This window comes from Wasmannia auropunctata, unplaced genomic scaffold (genome assembly GCF_000956235.1).
Source record: "Wasmannia auropunctata unplaced genomic scaffold, wasmannia.A_1.0 LD336040.1, whole genome shotgun sequence".
NCBI classification, from domain to species: domain Eukaryota; kingdom Metazoa; phylum Arthropoda; class Insecta; order Hymenoptera; family Formicidae; genus Wasmannia; species Wasmannia auropunctata.
The window spans coordinates 44,766-67,376 of record NW_012026850.1 but is presented as its reverse complement, the minus strand read 5'-3'; the positions used below and the strand labels follow the sequence as shown (position 1 = coordinate 67,376).

Below are 22,611 nucleotides of genomic sequence, written 5' to 3'. Positions count from 1 at the left end.
CCAGCAAAATTGTTCTTTCCGTGTATTATTACGATAATTTTATGACTTTCGATCACTATTTACCTAGTTTAATCAGAACTACTTTAATAATAGCCCGGAAAAAAATGTGTTTTCGAGTACAAGGACCCATAACGGATTATGCTCCGTTGTGTATATACCTCTTCGCGTTAATCCCGAATCCGTACGAGTTCATTTTCTGGGGACCCCGAGACGCCGACCGTTTACCTTTAATTATAGGGCGGCTCAAGCCTCTAAATTTATCGCTAATAACGTTGCTGTGGACGTTAAGCTCCATCGTCGACGGATCTTTACGGGTATGCGCCGTGCGTATGTCACGCGCCGACGTTAAACGAATGCACGGCGGCGCGGCGGCGGCGCGAATATATTCGTTTGCAGGAACGTGTTGCGAACGGTCAAATATACACATCGGTTGATTACGCCCGGCCATCGCCATCCTTCCTTTCGCGCGCGGAGGCTTTAATGAAGCACTACCGGGAGAGAGAAAGTCGGCGTAACCGTAAAATCCATCAACGCGCCCTCGTCGTGCTGGAATCTCTTTGTGTGAATCACGAAGGAACCGAGTATCCTAAATATGAGCAGCATGACGTTCTTGACATTTAATGCGTCTCAAACAACGAGAGAGAGAGAGAGAGAGAGAGAGAGAGAGAGAGAGAGAGACAATGATGATGATGATGATGATGATATCGTTATTTATTTAGCGCTCTAGAAAAAATTTCCTCTCAAGCGCAAACAGTTAGAATACATAGAGAAAAAAAAAGAAGCAAAAATTACAAGGAATAATACAAAGAGTAAAGCAAGTTAACAATGATAAATAAATGCAAAAAAAGAACAAAAATACAGGCAATAATCAGAAAAAATGATAATAATACAAGATAGAACAGTTAACAGGGAAAAATAAATTTTAAAAAATTCGAAAAATTCGAAAAAAGAAAAAAACAAACGCAAAATAAATAGAACGATTACAAAGCAATAATTTTTCATGACAAAAATCAGAAAGGAGCTTAAATCGTACATTATTACAAAGCGAAGTAAGTAAAAAATTATATAATTTGCGCTTGAAAATATTTAAAGAGGCGCCACAAATGTCAGGTGGGATGCTATTCCAAAACTCAGCCGCAATAGATCTGAAAGATCGTTTAAAGCATTCAGTTTGATATAGGGGCAAAGGGAGAATATTTCCCGGAGCTCGATCATACAATTCGAGCATTTTTTGGTGCATTTGTACTCAAAAGTCTGGTGCAGAGAAGCAGGCTGTTTTGATTGAAGAATAAAAAAAATTAACCCATGAAGTACATTCGTCTCGCCCTCACCTTGAGCCAACGAAGCCTAGTATAATAAATATGCTGAGATATGCTTATCATATTTAATTCGAAAAATATATCTAATACATGCATTAAAAACTCTGTAGAATTTAAGATCGAGTTCGCCAGTGATATCAGTCAGAACAGTACAACTATAATCAAATATTGGCAAAATAAGAGTTGTCACTAATCTGATGCGAAGGGACTGCGGAATAAGATGTTTGTATAATTTCAACTGATAAAGGGCCACCATGTACCCTAGAAGACCCTAGAAGACATTAATGAGACTTGACTGTTCCAAGAGAGAGTTTTAAAGAGGGAAAAAATCCGGATAAACCACTGAGTCTCGATATAGAATCTCCAACGATGATCTGAGGTAATTTATCGAAAGCAAGATTGTTAATACACCTAGCGATGCCCATAATTATGGCCGATGTTTTGCTTGGATTTACGGTGAGATCATTTTCACGAGTCCAATCGAGGATTCTGCCAATATTCTCGTTTATATTGTAACAGCACTATGCAGATTTTTCGGTTCAGCATGCAGATATAGATGAGAAGATCATTAGCATAAAAACTATATTTACAGTTTTTTAACCCGACCGAAATTAATTAGATAGAGCAAAAAGAGAAGAGGTTCAAGAACGAAGCCCTGAGGAACACCCCTCCCCAGCACCAATTCCGATGAAACCCCGCCCGTAGTCGGATCCCTGACGGCCTGTCTCCTTTGATCTAAGTAGACCACAGATCCACCTTAAGGCAGAACAGGAAAAATTCAGACTTCTTAGTTTTTCAATTAAGATCCTGTGAGTTACGTTATTAGAAAGAGAGAGAGAGAGAGAGAGAGAGAGAGAGAGAGAAAAAGAAAGAGAGAGAAAGAGAAGATGTGGCGAATATATATTCCCGTAACAATTAAAAGAATTATCGATTGTTATAGAATTTAATATTAGCTTTGAGAAAAGAAAAAATAAAAAAGATCAAATTTTATATCAATATATCATTATTTATCAGCATGAACTTTCCTCTCTTGCTTGACTCATTCCAATGACGTTATTATTTTATTTTGTTGATCTTTTCAAGATTTTGTTTTTTAAAGATTAATTAAGTTTAAATTCTTTTTAATTTAATATAAATTTTCATAAAAAAATACAATAACTATTCAATAATTTATGTGAAAAAATACAATAACTATTAAAATTGCAACACCAAGGAAGACATGAGTTATCAAAGATAATGATATTTGACAAAGTCATGATATTTACATGACAGATTATTTATGATTATTTATGATGGGGTATATTACGGAGTTTAGAAGTACAATTTAGCATTTTTAGAAGGATAGGTCATTTTTATACTTTACTATGGTCTATTTATTCTGGAAATTTCGATTCAATATTTTTCCATTGTTGCTATTTTGTTAGCCATCCTTAGAAAAATTTAATACTGTAAATATCAAATTGATTAATAATTATTATAAATTTGTATTAAAAGAATTTGGATTGCTTTAGGTTTATTACAAATAAGCTCGATCTTTCAATCGGTACTGTGTTTGTACGTTTCATCTCCCTTCGAGTGATTATTAATAAAGCGTGGCTCGATGTCGTCAAAACCCAACGAGATTGAATCGTTATACGCTTTGCGAGCCCTCATGACTAATACTGCTTCCGCGGCAGACAGCCGATTGTTTCAACAAAAATGTATTATGCACCGGGGCAGCGGAGACCCCCTTCTCCTCTCCCCGTCGTAAAATATGAATCCCACCGGTTGGGAAATTTCGCCGGAACGAGCGCTACGTGCGGCTGGAAAAGTGCGGTCGTTGGTACGCGCGCGAGTGCACAGCGGCTTGTTATAAAAGTTCCTCCTTGTACCGTAATACGAGAAAGTGGATATCCGTTTTCGGGCGGAACTCCGACCACAATTAAATTGCTTCTTCTTGCGCGGACTCTTTTGTCTCGGCGGCGACGACCGACTGGCCGACCGACCGACCGGCCAGACTTTATACTTTACCTCGCCGCGACGGAAACGGATGGACGTCTCGCCCGACGGAGAGAGACGGCTGCGAAGAGTGCAACTGCGCGTTTCTATGCCGCTGCAGAGCTTCCGCACGAATACGCGAGATCCGCACGAGTACGCAGACAATCCGAACAACGTCCGGATTCGGCGACTAATATCCGTTTGGTATTCACCGTTTGATATTGCTATGCAATATATATATTGCGTTATATATACATATATTGATATATACATATAGGTATATCATGCCATGTGTAATATTATATTACGTGACCTTTTTCTCTCTTTCTCTCTTTCTCTCTTTCCCTCCCTCCCTCCCTCTTTTTCTCTCTTTCACGTTGAAAATACACGCTGCTCTCTTTACTCGGGTTACAATCGGCACTACTTTTCAACGATTACTTTTAAGACGCCACTTAATCTCTGACAATGAGATGATCCAATTATACACGGCGATCTAGTAAATGAAACGAACTATCTGATATGCATAGCAGTTTGTAGTAGTTTGAACTCACACACGCATTCATCGTTTCTACACGTTTCAACACGTGTCATTTTTCAACACGTGTTGCTAGCCCGACTTCCTGATCTCGTGTATTATTCGAGACCACGATGTCTGAAACGACGCGGGGGAACTTCTCACCCTCTCCGGCAATCCGCGACATTAATTTTCTACAGGGTCAGTACGCCCCATCTATTGTAATCTATTGTTACATCTATCTATTGTTGTTTTTACTGTTGAAGAACCAAAACACTATATCTTATCTACACTACTGCTCGTTGAACACGAAATTATAGTAGGTATTTATATATCCTAAGCTCCTGGATCTCGCAACTGACTTGTGATGATTCTGTTACAGATATGCCTGCTAGGCCTCGTCGTGAGCGACAACAGCACGATCGGCGATCATTCGATCACAGAGGATACTTCCGAGATCAGCAATACGGGCAATCTCGACTCTGTAGATCAGGTAAAACCACACTGTTAAATATTAAATGAACAAATTTAAACCAATTTCTTGAGTTAAATGACACATTTATTAATTTGAGTTTCCATCTGTCAAAATGTGTCAAAATGTATTATTTTAATCTTGCTGTTCTGTTTAAAACTATACGATCATGTCGTTTGGATTAATATGACTAATTGTAAGAATCTAAAAAATGAAACGTAAAAAATTTTCGCAAAAAAAATTTTATATTAACAGTCGAAGTTATCAAATATCAGGAAAAAAAATTTTTAGTAAAATATTAGTAATAAAGTAAACTAACTAAAATATCCAAACAAAAACAAAAGGGTTAATACAAAATAACTTTTAATCAAGCCATTTCTGTAGTTAAAATTAATTTCAAAACGACGTTTATGTTAACATATATATAGTAAATAATAAATTAAATATTTGAATAAAAGATTTACATTTATTGTTTAACTCATGTCTTCAGTGTTTTATTTAAATTAATGATATAAAAAGCAGCGACTATTAAGAATTATTAAAAATGATCCAACTGAATATAATTCGACATAACAAATTTAACAATGGGTTTCACATCACCTTCACTGTTTACCAATCGCAATCGCCTTACGTCCGCATGACGTATGCTGTTGGATTTTTAAAACCGGTCCGGAAGGTAATCCTTCGGTTTCCTATTGAATCGGAAACTTGAAGGATCGCGGCCATGGTTCAAGGCAGGGGCGGTGAAAAGGGCAAAATGGCTCGACGCACACGCTCGATCTCGCGATTCGAAGAGCGTGTTCTTACTGGTGTATATATATGTGTATATATATATATATATATATGTGTGTGTATATATGTGTGTGTATGTGTGTGTACAAGTGCCAACCGCACGTAGGACAGACGACGCGAAATTCGTCGTATTCCGAATTCGGAATGAGAGATGGAAAGAGAATGGAGAGAGAGAGAGAGAGAGAGAGTCGCGAGGGGGGAAAATGTCAGCCAAAAGCCCCAGGAAGAATAAACATCTTTATTCACGTCGGTCGCGGACAGAAATGGGTCGCAGAAATCGGACAACTGCAGTGTTGTCGCGCGTTCCGCAAAGCGTGCTTTTACATCGCCCCTAGGTAACTCTCGTCCTCTCGAGGAGTTTTATGCGGTGCCTCCTCTCCCAGTTTCGTGAAGAATGTTTTAAGTATTTACTGTCCTCCGTCACCGGATCTTCCCGATGCCCTCTCTCGCGGGATATTCTTCTCGGCATTTAAATACCGATCGGAACACCGGCACGGGGTTGCGCTTCCTGTTGTTTCCGCTGTAAGTTACTGCTTATTACGCATGACGTGACATCCGGGTCGCGTGTGAACACCACCGCGTAAGACCTTCCGGCGAAATTTATGACCGCAACTCGCGAGACTTACCGTTACGGTCAAACGTCTCGTTCTTCAGAATTTAACGCTCTACATAGCATCGAAAATTCCTTCCGCCGAATTTAATCCTTTTCGCCGGAGTGACGAATACTCCTTGCAGTTAGTGAATCTCCCAAAGGTCAGCATCCACGATTGAACATTTAACACAGGAGATTATTTGACATATTAAAGTTTATCTTGTATTTAATCAAAAAGAAATCAAAATATGAATTATTATATAAAAATTTTTTAATTTTACATTTGTTGTTTATATGTATAATTGAAAATGTATTTAATTCAAATTATTTATATGAAGACCGTACGAGTTAGATGCAAACAGTGATACGTGAAATCATCAATTTAAAAATTTGAAAAATTTTAAAATGGCTTTAGTTAGTTAAACATCATAAATAATATGAATATTTCGGCTCCACTTTGAGCGCCTCCACCTTCAGCACAAAAATAATACAAATTGTAAAACGGTCTTACATTCTCAGTAAAATCAAAATCAGCCTTTCTCCACTGCCAATTTTGAAAGTTCTTACAGAAATTAGCTAATGAATTAAATATAAAAAGTGTATGTAAAATTTACATAGAAATATTATTAGACACCAAGATCGTCTTGGCGCTTCTCTATTTAATCGCTATTTTGTTATTCATTACAGCAATCTGATTTAACTTATTATTTTTAATTTTGTTTTTAAATTATTACATCCGCGAATAATTCGCTACAGTTGCATAAATTTTTGCAGGAGAAAGTGAAAGTTTTTATTAATTTTTCATGTCTAGGATATATGGGGGATATAAGGCGGATAAGTTACACTTCTCTGAAATTATACGGAAAAGATTTATACGCCAGAGGATTAACGAAGTTAAAGCATTACCTTGACAGGAAAATCATAAAATTTTTGTAGCATTCTCATTCGAGAACTTCCGTAAAGTTCCACTGTTTTATTATTAAGAGGAGTAATGAAATTACTCCGGAACAGTTTCCCTACTGCATTTTAATCCCCCAGTAATCTTTGTTGTGATTTCATTTATTATACGACGTATCCGTTACAGGAACGTCACGGGAAGTATGTAATGAAAGTCGCTCACTTAATATTAAAGTCGAAAAATTGTCTTCGGCCAGGTTTCGCCGGTATACGTTCCCTCGGTACCGGAATGATTAATATGGGTCACGCTTTTCCGACTCCGGACTGGTTCAATTAGCTCGGATCGCACGTGACTCCTATGACGGGATCGCTTGGCACGCGGATTTCTGGTAATAGTTAAACAGGGTTTCGTCTCCACAGCCGGACAGTACTTCTCCACGCGCGGATTAAAGCTCAAACAAATTACGTTGCAGTCGTTCAATTTCCGCACGTGAAATCGTCGCCGCGCTTTCACGTCTGCGTCTTTATAGGCACTTTTATCGCTGCCATGATAGCGAAAACCGTGGAACATTGGAAATAATATTAGCTGACTGTCTTGACTCTGATAAAATACTTGTCGAATAAATTTCGTACAAATGAAAGGTAAATGAACCATCAATTACTTATAAGAAGGACGCGAGAGAAATCTATACATTTAAAAATACATAGAAAGAACGATTTTGAATGGATACTGATCTAAAAATAATTTTTATTGGACAATCAACATAATTTTGTTGGAAAGTCAAAACTGATTGCTAGCATGTCAACACGTTTTATAGCAATGCTTATTATTTTTAACTTTCCAATAAAATTATTTTTATCGTCCAACAAGAATTTTTAGACTTTCTAATAAAATCATTCTTTCCAGATGGGCTAAAAAAGAAAAGAAAACTTTAAAAGGATAAATTAAAAACTTAGAATTTAATTTAATTAATTTCAATTACATCAAATTGTAGCACATAATATACCATTTACAAATTGCCTTGCCCTTTTATGTACGACTAACGTCGCGATGCGACGTTAACGTCGACTGCGTCGCTTGATAACCATTATATTTTTTGAAAATAACATCCTTCAATTAAATGGTCACATCTTGAATGTAACCTCTAAGTACTGACAAACTTTAAACAAATATTCACAAAAAATAGCATTACAGTTGAAATGTTGCAAAAAATCATGAGAAACTTCAAAGAAAAAGAGAGAGAAAAATTTAAAAATGCATGCACACGAAAAGGGCAAGCTAATTTATAAATGGCATATTGCGTAGTACATTTTGATGTAAATTAGATGTTAAAATTAATTAAATGAAAATTCCAAGTTTTTATTTTCCTCATTTCGCCCTGCACCCTGTGCATATCTGTATAAGCAATTATTTATCGTGTAATTGAGTTTTATATAAAATCATAACTAACTATATAAAATCTAAAGTTTAATACAAAATTAAATCTGAAATATTGATTGGAGCGTAACGATATGGCTCTCGCGGCCGCAGATACGTATAATATATATTAACTCTATAAATGCGATGTACTCGGCGCTCGCCCGGCGAATTCCGGGTCGAAACTCCTGGCGCTGTCGCTGGCCTCGCTCTTTTCCCAGCGGGAGAAATAAGATTTTACCTTTCTTAAGTAGCCTGCGAGAAAGAGAGAGAGAGAGAGAGAGAGAGAGAGAATGTGGAAGAAGGAACATTATTGGCGCACTTCTTGGTTGCGGTAACGTGCGGTTAGAACAGCGCGGCGGGCAGTATCGGGCTGTATGCACTCGTATGTGTTGCGCTCCTTCACTCCCTCGAAACCAACCCACTCCGGTGGATACGCTTAGGCGACGTTAGAGCCGTACTTGCATGGATGCACTCGCGCCGCGCCGTTTTCCGACGTTAAATCACTTCTACACGCGATTATACGCGCCGCGCCGCGGCTGTATCTATATACTGCACGCGCCGTAGCCGAGACGCGGAGTCTGGCGGAACTGCAAAGTACATGTAAATTGCCTGACGCACTTCGTAAATTCCGCTGTCTTGCGGAGTAATCGCAATCTTCTTCTCTTGGAAAGCCAAGGGGGAAGGATAACGCGAAACGGGAAAGTATATCTCGCTGAATCTCGTCGCGCAGGCCTCTGAGAGGTACCTAAAAGAGAAAATATCTTTCAACCCTATACGCCGCTACGGCGCGGCGCGGCGGCGCGTTACACACCGTTACATTTCAGAACTTACAGCGTACGTACGAACTGTTACTTTAAAGTTCGAAACGATTTTCGAGCGAGCTGTTACGCTACGTTTGTAATGATTCTTCGAGGCTTTCCTCTGCGCGAGAAGGCTCGAATGGTCGCGTTCGAGCGTAACTTTATCACCGGCGCGGGCGGTTGTTACGAAGAAAAATTCTCTCTCGCGATCACCGATGATATCGCAATACTTTCGGCAAGACAAAAAGAAATTTCGGGAAACTCTTTGATACGAAACCATAAAGATTTCACTGCCGCGCCAGCAGAAACTATTATGGAAGCCCATAATAATTAATGTGTAAATAAACACTGAATTTTCACCAGCATACACGAAGAGAACAATTTTGGTGAAATATCTAAAAATTTAGGTAGATACAGAACCGAAAATGATTTTATTGGACTATATCAAAATTTTGCAAGAAATTCAAGCATGATGAGCAATGTTGCTAAAAGTTTTGGCACTCTAGCAACTAATTTGAATGTCCTACGTAATTATTTTGAAGATCCAAATAAAATTATTTCCAGATTTGTGTCTAAACATTTTTAGATACTTCAGCAAAACCGTTCCTATCTATTGTATGAACAAAAAAAAAAGATTAAAAAAGAGTATAAGAGAAAAAAAATGGTTGCAATATTATAATTTAACTATAATTTATACAAACATTTTTGATTGCAACTATATATTTATAGTTGTTTTAATTAAAATTATAGCTGTTTTAACATTGCATACAGTCGTCACAACTATGATGTATATATACATTCATATATCGTGAAAATTATTGTTTTTGTATATTTTTTACATATTTTTAGTTATTATTATTACGTAAATAGAAAGCGAATGAATAAATAATAGTTATATAATAATTGCGATTATTTTGATTATATAAAAATGTTTATGTCATCTTGATATTTTATTATATTCATATTTGAAATGATACTATAATGAATTATAAATATACACATAAGTGATTTACAATACAATGTTCTCATAGTTGATAGAATTATTATATAAGGTGATTATTATTAATATGTTATGGCATTAATAACTACAAAAAAAGAACCTCTAACGATAATTGATTTATCATGTAATTATCACAAATGCCAAACATTTTTCTCTTAGTGTGGAAAAGATATTGTTAAAAAGCTCTATTGTAACCGAATTGTAGAAAGATTTTTAATAGACATAAAATTTTTGATATCAGTTGACTTCGACTTCTTTTATCTAAAGTCGAGACTATAAAGATGCGAAATTTTCCTGTCGTTGCGACGAAAGGTATCAATTTAAAAGGAATGGAAATTATGGAATCTTCATTAGTACGCTTTCGTAAAACGGTCTTTTGTTCCCACGTGTTCCCACGATGCTTTAGCGGCGCGCAGAAGGCGACTGTCCGAAACGATTAAAACCGACAAATTTCGCGCAGCCCGTAATTCAAGTCGGAAGGAGAACTGTACGCCGCAGCTGTAGTACAAGTCGGTGAAATACAGTCGCGCACTCGAGTCGACAGAAAAATATGTGGATCGGTTTTACGGCACGATCGCTGGCACCGCGACGTCGCGCCGGCACCATACCTGAGACTGGCTGCTACATGAAAGCCGACGCTTTCCACCCGGATGTCATTCTATTCCCGACAACCGGAAGCCGCCTGTCGCGCGTAAAACTTGCAAAACTGCCAGAGGCTCCTCGTTATTGCGTTCCTCCCCGAGCGTTCTCGCGACGAGGCACGACGCGCTCCAGGCGGGTTGAGAGCCACTGAACGCGCACGTACGACAATGTCGATTCTGTTCCACCTCATTTTTACAATTACTCTTTTTTTTCCTCGTGGGCGCGCAAATCGCGTCGGAGAGTTGAGGGATGATCGGGCAAACTGATGGCTCGTCCGAATGAAAAGGGATCTATAGGGGCAAATCGCTTTCGTCTAGCAAAGTGCGTTACACCTTGCGAAATTGAGTAGCTTATACTTTAAGATGAATGATTATGGGGTCGGCTCTTATAAAAGTGCCATCTCGATAAAAGTGGCGCAACGTGTAAATGATGAACACGGTGATAATGAACACTTCGATCATGTAATTACATCAGAACAAAACGTCCAGATTTTTTCGTGCCATTATGAAAATCACGTACTTACACGAATACATGTATCCGTTATTGGATATGATTTAAAACAAAATTACTGAGAAGACATCATAATTTTTCTTAATCAAAGTATTCTATTCCTTGTAAGATCTCAAAATACGACATTAAAATATTAAGAACGTGAGAAATTGTCATTGTTAGCTATTAAAGGAGCAAATTTATACCAATTCCTTGAGTTAAACAACATTACGTTAAATAAGTGGAAATAAACCGAAAATTTAAATACACAACTAACAATACTAATAATAGTATATGCCTATACGCTCAAAGCGGATCTTAGTCCCTAATAATATCTTTGCATGAATATACGTTATCTAATTCGTGCAAAGTGTGCACCGATTATTTATCGGTCTTGAAACTGAAGCCATCTTTGAAACTGAAGCTGGAGTTGCAATAATTAAATTGACATGCAATTTAATGATATTGATGTCAATGAGCATCTCGAAAATCTGTAAAGAAATTATTACGATAGCTATTACAACTCCAGCTTTAATTTTGGGCATGCGTTTTAAGAGCGACATATAATTAATTGAAGCGCAGTTTGTATATAAACTGGATAATGTATATAAATTCACGAAAAATTTAGTTGGGTTGCAAGATCCGCTTTGATCGTATTGACCGCACATACTATTGTTAGATGTATATTCACATTTTGTTAGTTAAAACTTTTATATGTGTCGAAATGTATTATTTTAATGCAACAGATGAAGTTAACAAAGCAACCACATTCAATGAACTCATTTCCGTGGTTAAATTATTTAGTTTTGAAGTTAGTATGTACTTAGTTAATAAATAATAATCTAAAAGTCAATTTTTTTTAATATTTTAAATTTAATTAGAGTCAAGTGTAATACATTTCTTGAGTTAACTTAATTAACTCCATTGTTTTACTTTAAATTAACGATATAGAGCAATCTGTATGATTGGCTGAAAATTATGTGTATAATTCGACATTGTGAATTTCACAACGTATACTGTCCGCACAAATTTCCGTATTTTCTGCTAGTGCAGTGATCCAGAAGCAAAGTACAACTTCACCGTTCTTGCGTGCAAGTCCGTTCGATTAATGTCAAATGTTCGATGGTTAACGATAACTCTGTACTTTTGCGAGATATTCGCGATAACCGGGGCTACACCGGATAAGGAAAATAGGGTCGTATCCCCCGTATAGGAAATTGTGCACGGTGCATATATCGTATGCACTTCCACGGGATATTTCACTGTTTCCCCGGTGATTGCATTGCGGCGGCATACATAAAACTAACTTTACGGAATACGCCGCGGCGTAGATTCCGCGTATAAGGCGGATTTGAAAAGCGAATTAGGATGTCGCGGCGGTATCGAAATATCGTTTGTTTTCGACGTATCCCCCGTGCATTTTCCGCGAGAATCTTCCGCGAATACTCGATGAGACGCGTGTCCTCCGCGAAGTTTTGCCGATTGCGGCAAAATTTGGGAGTAACAGAGAGAGAGAGAGAGAGAGAGACACCCGCCCTCTATCCCGCACTCCTTCCTTCCCGTGATTCTCGCGAAACGCAGATTCGAGATCACGAATGGCAGTAAACCGAATTACCTCACCGGGGGATAGTAATGACATTAAAGACATTTGTGCGGCCGATCGGTGCAGCGGAATTGGTTAATCCAATTTATTTGGTCGTCGTTATTTACGATTGTTATATTTGCGCGCGATCCCGACGTAGTGAAATCGACGGGCGTGGAATCAGTTTCATGTTTTAAATTTAAAAAAAAAGATTCCAAAAGTTCGACCATTTGCTGATTTTAGACGAACGTAAAAAAAAATAAAGGACAGTATACGCATTATACGGATTCCGTGCCAAACAACGACTTTCCAAGAAGTATAGTATTTTCTCACGTCTCTCCCTCTCTCTCTCTCTTTCTCTCTCTCACTCACTCACTCTCAAGGCGCACGAAGTTCATTGTGCTCATGGTAGACAACGCCATTCAGAATGTGTACCCGAAACCCGTGCCAACTCTATCTTCTAAAGAGTAGTAAGAGTAGTCGAGCTTTTATAAGAAAACGGCGACAGGATAACCCACGGGGGAACGTGGTCGCCCGCGCCGCGCATGCAACGAGCGGATGTTGACCTGCGGACCTTATGAATTCCTCTTTACGCGCGGCGCTTGACATGTGCAACAGTCCCGTGGACGTATGTGCGATTTGCGCACGAATCGAGAAACCCTTTTCCCAGAATACGTTTTAAATAAAAAATTAATCGAAAAAGGTATGTTTCTACATAGCTTTATTTTTGCGGGTGATTAAAAATGGCAAATTGAAAATAGATTGCAATTGATAAATTTTTCCAGCTCCAGTTTTCAAGATAGACAATTTTGTAAGGGTAATTGATTGAAAAAAATCCACTTTAATTGAAAATAAAAATTTGTATATATCTATTATATCTAGTTTTAAAATGGAGAACAGACATTCCACAATATATTTTTTGGCATGCATGGCAGTTTTTCTTGCCCACACAAAATAATAATAGCATTAAATCATAATAGCATTAAATGTTAATTTCCTATTCAACAGTGTAACTGTTACGTACAGCAAATATTACATTTATATTGTCGAGTGGAAAATTATAATATTTATAATATCGATACAACTGTTACTGTTATTTTGCGTTTAGCAGATACTTAACGTTTAACATGCAACTAATTTGATCACATATGCGTTATCACGAAACGCTGTACATTATTGAGATATTTACGTAAAAGTAAATTAAGTAATCTTGATCCGCAGTAATCACTTTCTGTCGCAAGAAAAGATTCATTTGCGAGCGCAATTGCGAATCACTGAAACGATAATTACAACATCCCCTCTGATTAAAATTTTCTCGGACATATTAACAATTAATGCGGTTCGTCCGATTATCGCAGAATAGCGCAGCTACATATACGTGTAATTGACTGCTAATAAATTATTTTTAGCGCCATATTGTGGATCGCCCGCGGTTGCCATCCTTATATTTGTGATCCATTTTTAAACAGATATAAATAGTAGTTCGACTGCTATCAAATTAATCAATTTATCTCGTACAAATTTAAACGCAGATTATTAGCAAATTCCCTGGCATAGTGTTTTATGCAAATTAACAACCCTAATATTCCATAAAGTCCTTGTAATATTCCCATGTCCATAAAATCGTTGTAATACCTGTGTCGCTGTTACAATAATTTTGCCATTTAGTCACACTGATAACACGCCGCTCTGTTACAGAAGGAAGGTTAATTTAACATTATTGTTTTTAACGCAGCAAATATGATACAACTTATTTTTATCGTAAAATAATATTGTATTCTTTTTAACAGATATTTTTGTTTTGTATATGGGTCACTCTACGTCAACTCGATCATCCTCCTGTCTAAAATTGTCCTTAACGAATTGTAACTTGTAGGGCATTAAAATTTAAGTTAAAACTTCTAGTTTTCGACGTCATCTGGCCATTAAAAAAAATCAATTGATAACTTTGATTTCATCAATCAAATAGAAAAAGAAAATTATTTCATTATTTCCTTTTTCAAATCATGACTATTTTCTTGCAAATGAAGTATAATAGTCATTTTTAATGTAATTTTACATACTGAATCCGTATCTAAATTAGAAATTAATCATTAATATTTGAATTGCGTAAAAAAAAACACTTAAAATAATCAAAATTGCTGTTTTTAATCATAATTGTATTCTTTTATTCAAATAAATATTTAATTTTTATTTATATATGAAAAATAAAAATGGTATTATTATTTCTATAAGAATGCTCTTTTGTCTTACTTTTCTTCTTAATTTCTACGTTATATTTAGGTAACTATTATATTCCAATACCAATTTCAATTATTGTATAACAATACCATTTGTATTAACAATATAGTATACAGGAGGGTGATTAAATTGACGTGGAATGATTCGTACATTATTAAATCTAATAGTGTCAAAATTAATTTTATTTATGTAAGTCACCACTGCTCCTACTTAATAAATAGTTATTTTTAACTAAAACAATGGAAACAAATAATTTAAAACAGTTCAAATTTAATCCAAATTTGGACTAAATTTCAATGTTTTATTTAAAAATAACTATATATTAAGTAGGAGCAGTGGTGGCTTAAGGGGGAAGCCTGGTTTAGCACGCTGAAAAATTAGGTGACTGTTTTAGAATTTTTTGTTAGGAAACTATTCAATCAATACTTTTAAACTTTATAGGGTAATTTTTTATACTATTGAACTAACAAAAAAATATTTTTTTGCCAGAAAAAAGTATTTATTATGCAAGTAATAATAACATTTATTCGGCGGTGATGGTGTTTGGCGGCGTGCAAAATAACTCAAAAACTATTCATCCTATTGACTTGGACTTTTGCACACATCTGCACAAATACTTCCCTAATAACTTAAATTACAGTTTATAATAATATTATTTAATTAAATAATTTTTATTGCATAACAAACACGAACAATTTTTTACCAAAATCGCTTTTTTCCAAGTATCGCGATTTTCACAATTTCGCATTATTTTCTTCAAAAATAGGTTCAATTAATGCGTAAATTCTTAATAAACAATAATCTTTTTGGATTTTTTATTTCAGATAAATATAAGCGACGTACATTGCATGTCGCCCGCCGACGCGCCGATTAAAAAATTATTATTACTTGCATAATAAATACTTTTTTCTGACACAAAAATATTTTTTTGTTAGTTCAATAAGTATAAGAAATTACCCTATAAAGTTCAAAAGGATTGGTTTCCTAAAAAAAAAATTCCCAAAATTACCTAATTTTTCAACGTGCTAAACCAGGTTCCCCCCTTAAGTAGAGCTTTTGACTACATAATTTAACAGTGTATATTTGATTTAGGCGAACAAAAAGTACGATTCTGGATATTCTAGATATAAAATTATTTATGTAAAATGTGTATGTATATGCATATTGTGACACACAAACTATACATATTGCTTGACGATGTGAAACTAGCAACGTAGGGGGTTCGTAACGCAGAGCGATCGCTCGATGAATTGGTCGTGCGTGCCGTTACAATAAGAATCCGAATCTCTTTCTTCACATCGCGGCACGGAACATCGCCCGCTCATGCCCCTCCAACAATAAGTGGTACTCGCCGAGTATGAAGGGGGTAGAAAACTGTCGACGGGGCATATTCGCGAATCTACTTACGCTTTAACAGCCTAATTGCATTTAACGGGTGCTCGGTTTTGAAGATATTCTGTCACACGATTACGGCGCGATTTAACGACTGTCCCCGAAACAAGCGTACTTAAATGATCGTGCGCGTTCGAGAAGCGAACCTGAGAAGGTAATATGGCTTACAATCACGGTAACTGATACCAATGACGTCTCGAGCAAATCGTGCAAGGCACGATTTTCCAGCGTGTATCCGTAAAAAGCTGCTCGGTGAAACATGAAACATTCACGTACACGGAAAGAACACTTTTGCTGAATCCAGATCTGAAAATAATTTTTGTTCAATAATCAAAATAATTTTACGTAAAAGTCAAAATGATTGCTAGAATATCAAAACGTTTTATAGCAATGCTTATCAGTTTTTCCAATAAATTATTTTAATAATTTAATAAAAAATTATTTTCAGTTCTGTTTTTAGCAAAATTTTTAGACCTTTCAACAAAATCTTCAACAAATTCTTTTCGTGTAGGTATGTACGAGAATGCTTGTGTAATATCGCAAAAAGAAACCCGTGCGAGAAACTTTCTACTGATCTGACAATATCAGCTGTTTTCAATCCATTTTTTAACTCTTGATAAATATGTAAAAGAATTGACAGGATGATAGACAATTATTATAACCTTGTTTATTTAGATTATTTAAAATTTATACGAAATTTAAATTTAATAATTAATTAATTAGAAAACCAAAGGTTTAATTTATGATTAAAAAACCTTCAGTTTATCTCTGTTTTATCTATTATAAATTTTTCATAAAAATAATAATACAAGCCTACTTCTAATTTAAATAATCGAATAGTAAATCGAATAATTTTAAAGATGATTATTTAAGATAATTTACAAAGATTTCAGTATTGTTAAAGAATTATAAAATATATCTTTAATTTAAAAGCTCTCATGTGTGTTTAGATATTTTTTTTTTTTAATTTTGAAAGCGATAGAATACTGAATATGATTAAAGATTAATATATGCATATTGAAACTTACATCGAATCATGACCCTCGAGTAACATTGGGAGTGTTCTCATCACAAGATTCTGCGACAAGATCACCCGGCATACGTATCTACGGAACGCCAAGAGACATTAAAGAAGATAAACAGGCGAGAACTTGGCCTCATTCATAATTCATGCCGCTAATTTCTCAAGGTGGCGTGCAGTCCGCGTTATTGCATTATCCGGAAAATCCTTGAATAATTCTCATCCGACGAACTCGCGGCGCGAACTTTCGCCCGGTTACCGCTTTATCCGTCATCGCCCCGTAAAGCCGTTGCACCGTCGTTCCGATTGCAACTGTACGAATGCGCGGGCGTTTTCCGTCCGTCACCTCAGAGGCAGATCCCAGTCGATTAAATTACATTATTTTTCAACACTAAAACGTTCCTATACTAATAAATAATAAATAATTTTAAAAAAAATTTTTTTTAATTTATTCAATTAAAAAACTAATGTAGCGGCTAATCAACGAGAATTTTGGTGTTGAAAATAATTTAATTGATTTGATAACATCATGACACCCCCGCAACTATCAGAATATTTCAACGAATTATTTTGCTGGATACAGATCTGAAAATAATTTCTGTTGGAAAGTCAAACTGATTCCTAAAATATCAAAACGTTTTATAGCAATGCTTATCATTTTAACTTTACAACGAAATTATTTTGATGGTTCAACAAGAATTATTTTCAGATCTGTATTCGGAAAAACTGTTAGACCTTCAAGCAAAATTGTTCTTTCCTTAAATTCATAAAAAAAAGAAGTTGGAAATTGTAAAACTAAAAATATCCTTTTTTTGTTCAAATAATCCTAAATTAAACATTTATGTATGAAAAATTAAGAATATATATGTGTCATGTCTCAAAGCATTACCAAGAATACAAAAATTTCATAGATTGTTATTACTATTATTACATCACGGAAAAAACAATTTTGTAGAAAGATCTAAAATTTTTGCTGAATATAGATCTGAAAATAATTTTATTGGACTATATCGAAATAATTTTGAAAATTTAAATTGGTTGCTAGAATATCAAAACGTTTTACCGCAGTTTTCATCGTTTTTGAGTTTTCAATTATATTATTTTGATGGTCCAACAAAATTATTTTCAGATCTGTATTCAATAAAATTGTTTAAACCTTCCAGCAAAATCCATGATCTCTGTAAAATTTGAGCATAATTTTTTTTATTAGTTTAAAAATTATTTAATTTTTTGAAGTGTAAAATGTAAGACTCGTGGAAAGTAAAAATATGATATTATTAACGCGGCGTGTACGAGTCAGCGCGATAAATGGTGCGTAATGAAAAATAATTTCAACAAATAGTGTTTATAATTTCGTATATTCGTAGACGTTTCGGGCAAACAATTAAAAACACGTATTTCTGAGCACCAAAATCACATACGTAGAAATAGCTCCACCCCTTCTGTTATCACTGACCATAAAATGGAATGTGCACGGAAAGAATGATTTTGTTGAAAGATCTAAAAATTTTGCTAAAAACAGATATGAAAGTAATTTTTTATTAAATCATTAAAATAATTTGTTGGAATGTTAAAACTGATAAGCATTGCTATAAAACGTTCGATATTTTGGCAATTATTTTGACTTTTGCGCAAAATTATTTTGATTATTGAACAAAAATTATTTTCAGATCTGGATTCAGCAAAAGAGTTCTTTCCGTGTGATCATGATTTAATTGATTGGGAAGAAGTTGAAATTTTGGATCGCGAAAGATATTATTTCAAACGCACCATTTCAGAAGTCTTACATATCCAATAATAACACAACGGCTTGAATTTACAATCAGAGATACCGATTGCTTACATCAAGCATATTTACCTTTGGTTAACAGTGTATAATATTTAGACTTTAACTTTGTTACATGTTATTTTCTTGACTTGACCTGCGACGTTACCGTTCCGTCTTATATTATGTTCAACACATAAGACCTGTCTTTTTCTCGTCTCTTTATACTACATATATCGTTCTTTTAAAGAATTTTTGTGACAATATGGATTTTGTTTCTTGAGACTACTAGTTTAAGACTGCCGATCTTGAGGTGAGGGTTTTCTCCTTTCCTTTTATTACAATTAATACTTTCGACGAAACGGTATTTCTCCCATTCCAGTGGAGAATATGTTCACTATATCCGAGCCTTGCAGCTCGTATATAATTTTACATTTTCATTGGCAAGGAGGTTCTTACTCCAAAATGGACATCGACTTTGTTTGATCAACTTATTCATGTTCATGTACTTGCAGATGACTCGAAAGGAGAGCCGAAACGTCTACGAATATACGAAATTACAAACACTATTTGTTGAAATTATTTTTCATTGCGCACCATTTACCGCGCTGACTCGTACACGCTGCGTTAACAAATATCATATTTTTAATTTTTTGTTTGTATTAATTGCATCAATATTGATTTTTCAACAATTTGTTTATTTTTAATGTCATATTTATAAATCCTTGAACAATTTGATAAAACATTTTTGTTTCTCTTTCAAGAGTTAGATTTTTGTCCACACTGAAAGAACTATTTAAAAATCGAAAGATCCTAAAATTTAGCTGGATACTGACCTGAAGATAATTTTGTTAAGGAAAATAATTATGTTGGAAATCCAATATTGATGAGCAATGCTGCAGAAAATTTTAATATTTTAGCAACTAGTTTGAGTTTTTAACAGAATTATTACATATTTTGATGGTGCAACAAAATTATTTTCAGATGTGTTTCTAACTAAATTTTAGGAACTTCTATAGCAAAATCGTTCTTTCCATAAATATTGTAGGTTCCGCGTAAAAGACTTGTAAGCCGTATTATTTCTAAACAATGCTTAAACGGATGAAACGAGATTGAGCAACGATTATTTCTCGCGATTTTAGTTTGAAAATTTTCATCGATATATAACATCCAACCGGTTAATGATATTTCGACGCCGCGGTGACGGCGGCTATTGCGAGCTACATCCCCGCAATCTAATAATTTCGTGAATCATACGGCGGTCATGCCGTGGACAGAATAATTGAAATTCCGCTCCAGATACTCGTATCAATTGGATGCGCATTTGTTAATTTAACGCCACTCCACCGGCGCAGCGCCGCGCGCCGATCCGCACTGCGATATCCGTTCTCCTTGTATTTACCGGGGAAGAGCGCGTCCACAGTCTAAGGTCTGAATAAATATTTCCCGCTTTGCAATCCTGCCAATATCCGTTAATCGAAGACTGATACCATTATCTGTTCTCGCGCGGGATTGATTGCGATACTAAGGCAAACACAAGCGCCGTGCTTTACAGAGGATTTTGTCTCCATATAGACGGGGTACATCCCCGCATTTACGACCGTTATAATATTCATGCAGATGTTTTAATGTGGATTACATTGTTTATTACCGAGCTACTGTTAATACTCCGGCAGCCATGCAGCGAGTTCCGTTTCGTTTACGCACATATTTGATTAAAGTTAACATAAAATGGTCGAGACTTGTTTAATAGAATTATTCGTTGAAATTCTGAGAGAGAGAGAGAGAGAGAGAGAGAGAGAGAGGGAGAGAGAGAGAGAGAAAACGAGAGAGAACTTCATCCAGTTCCTACCTATTAAATTATACGATAAAAATTTTTTTTGCTTTCAGCAGGAAATGGCGTAGCGTAAAAACTGGTTTTACGAAAAATATACTAAATGTACATTTTGATACAGGGGCAACTCTCTAAGGTAACTCTTTCCGCGCTTTAAATAAAATTACAACTCTCTTCCGTTACAATAGAATACATTATGCACCTAGCCAATTTGCAGTCATTAACTTATTGCAAATATTATTTAACAGTTCATCTTATACGTACTACATGGATTTTACTCCACAGAGCATTCGCGCCCCAATTTTTCAAACACAATGAACGTAAAATTATTATATTTATTATGAATATTTTTGAAGCTGAAAAAAACCATCGTTAATTCTAGCCTGCCATAAAATGTGGCATAAATTCATACGTGACTTCAAACATTTTTACAAGAGAATAATGTTATCAGAACAAATAGCAATTTGTTTTCTGTAAATAAAATATCATTTCAGCAATATTACTAGAGTGATATTTAACAACGTATAACATTTTAGCCTATATAATTCTTATTGCTTATAGTTATATTTAACATTATCGTAACAATTTTAATCTACATAGAGATTTCGATAATATTGGTATGAGAGTGAAACATTGTTGAGAATATTATTTGGAATATTATTATAACATTTTTTAAAATATTTATTAATATTATATCATTAGATAATATTTTAAAAACACTTATGAAATATATAAGAATGTTGATAAAATGCATATAAAATCAATATTTCAAAATATTGATCTAATATTCCTTGTTACTGAGACAGCTCTTTAAGCAATTATTTATAAACGATTCTGTGAAAAATTAAATTTTCATTGTTTCTAATCATCCCACAACTTCTCGCTCTCGGCCAATTTGCGATTATTAACTTATTAAAATTGTTATTTAACAGTGATGGGCTTGCTGCAACAGTGAACTATATAATCCATATTTTGAAAAACGGAGAATGAATTCTAAAGTTAGTTAAAATGAGAAAATACTATTTAATCGATATTGCATATTTGGCTGCGTTGTAGCTTAATCCATTGTTGCAATAAGTTTATTTTATACATGGACTATACTCAAAGAGGAAGAGATATATATATATATATATATATATATGCACGCCCCAATTTTTCAAATACAATTAAAAATATAAATATAACGTAAATCTATATTTTATTAGATAGTGATTATTTTTGAAGCTGAAGAAGCCATCGTTAATTCTGCAGTGTGTACGGCATAAAATCATATATGCGACTTCAAACATTTTTGCAAGAAAAATATTTACCTACAAGAGACGATCGTCTATTCGAATAGCGATCTGTTTCTCGCACAGCCCGTTGAGCAATTATTTATCAAAACGATCTCGCGAGAAATTAAACTTCCGTTACTTCTAATCACCTCCGCAATTTCTTAGTCAGCTGGATGATCGTGAGCCCCGGATTCCCCGGGCCCGCGTTCGTACCGGAGGTTAGAAATCGGAGCACTTTGTTTCGCACGGCGCAATATAGCCCGGACTTGCGAGTCGGCTCGCGCAATAACAAAGCCCCGGCCATAAGTCGCGCGGGACGTAATCGCGCGAGGATCGTTGTGTCTTATAAAACTTTTGCAATTTTGAGGGAGGTGTGACTGACGTGTAATAACCTCCGTGCTGCCGCTGGCGATGGCTCCGGACGCGATTTCCGGCCCCGACGCATCCCTACCCCGAATCCGTCGCCGCCGCGGATTTCATAGCCCTGGTTATATCGATTCGCGGAGCTTCGTTCACAAATTAACTCGAAGTGGAATCCATTTTTTTCCCTCACATCCGCGAACGAGGATCCGCTGGGCATGGACAAGT

The 22,611-nt window shown here is 35.5% G+C and overlaps 1 protein-coding gene across 1 annotated transcript in view; it reads left to right on the top strand.

Annotated features, from left to right (window-relative positions):
* LOC105451944 (thrombospondin-1-like) overlaps positions 1-22,611 on the top strand; it is a 202,787-nt gene that overhangs the window by 159,981 nt on the left and 20,195 nt on the right. The window contains exon 2 of the mRNA XM_011692677.1: positions 4,193-4,303. Within this exon, the coding sequence (XP_011690979.1) occupies positions 4,193-4,303 (111 nt within the window). The remainder of the gene's footprint in view (positions 1-4,192; positions 4,304-22,611) is intronic.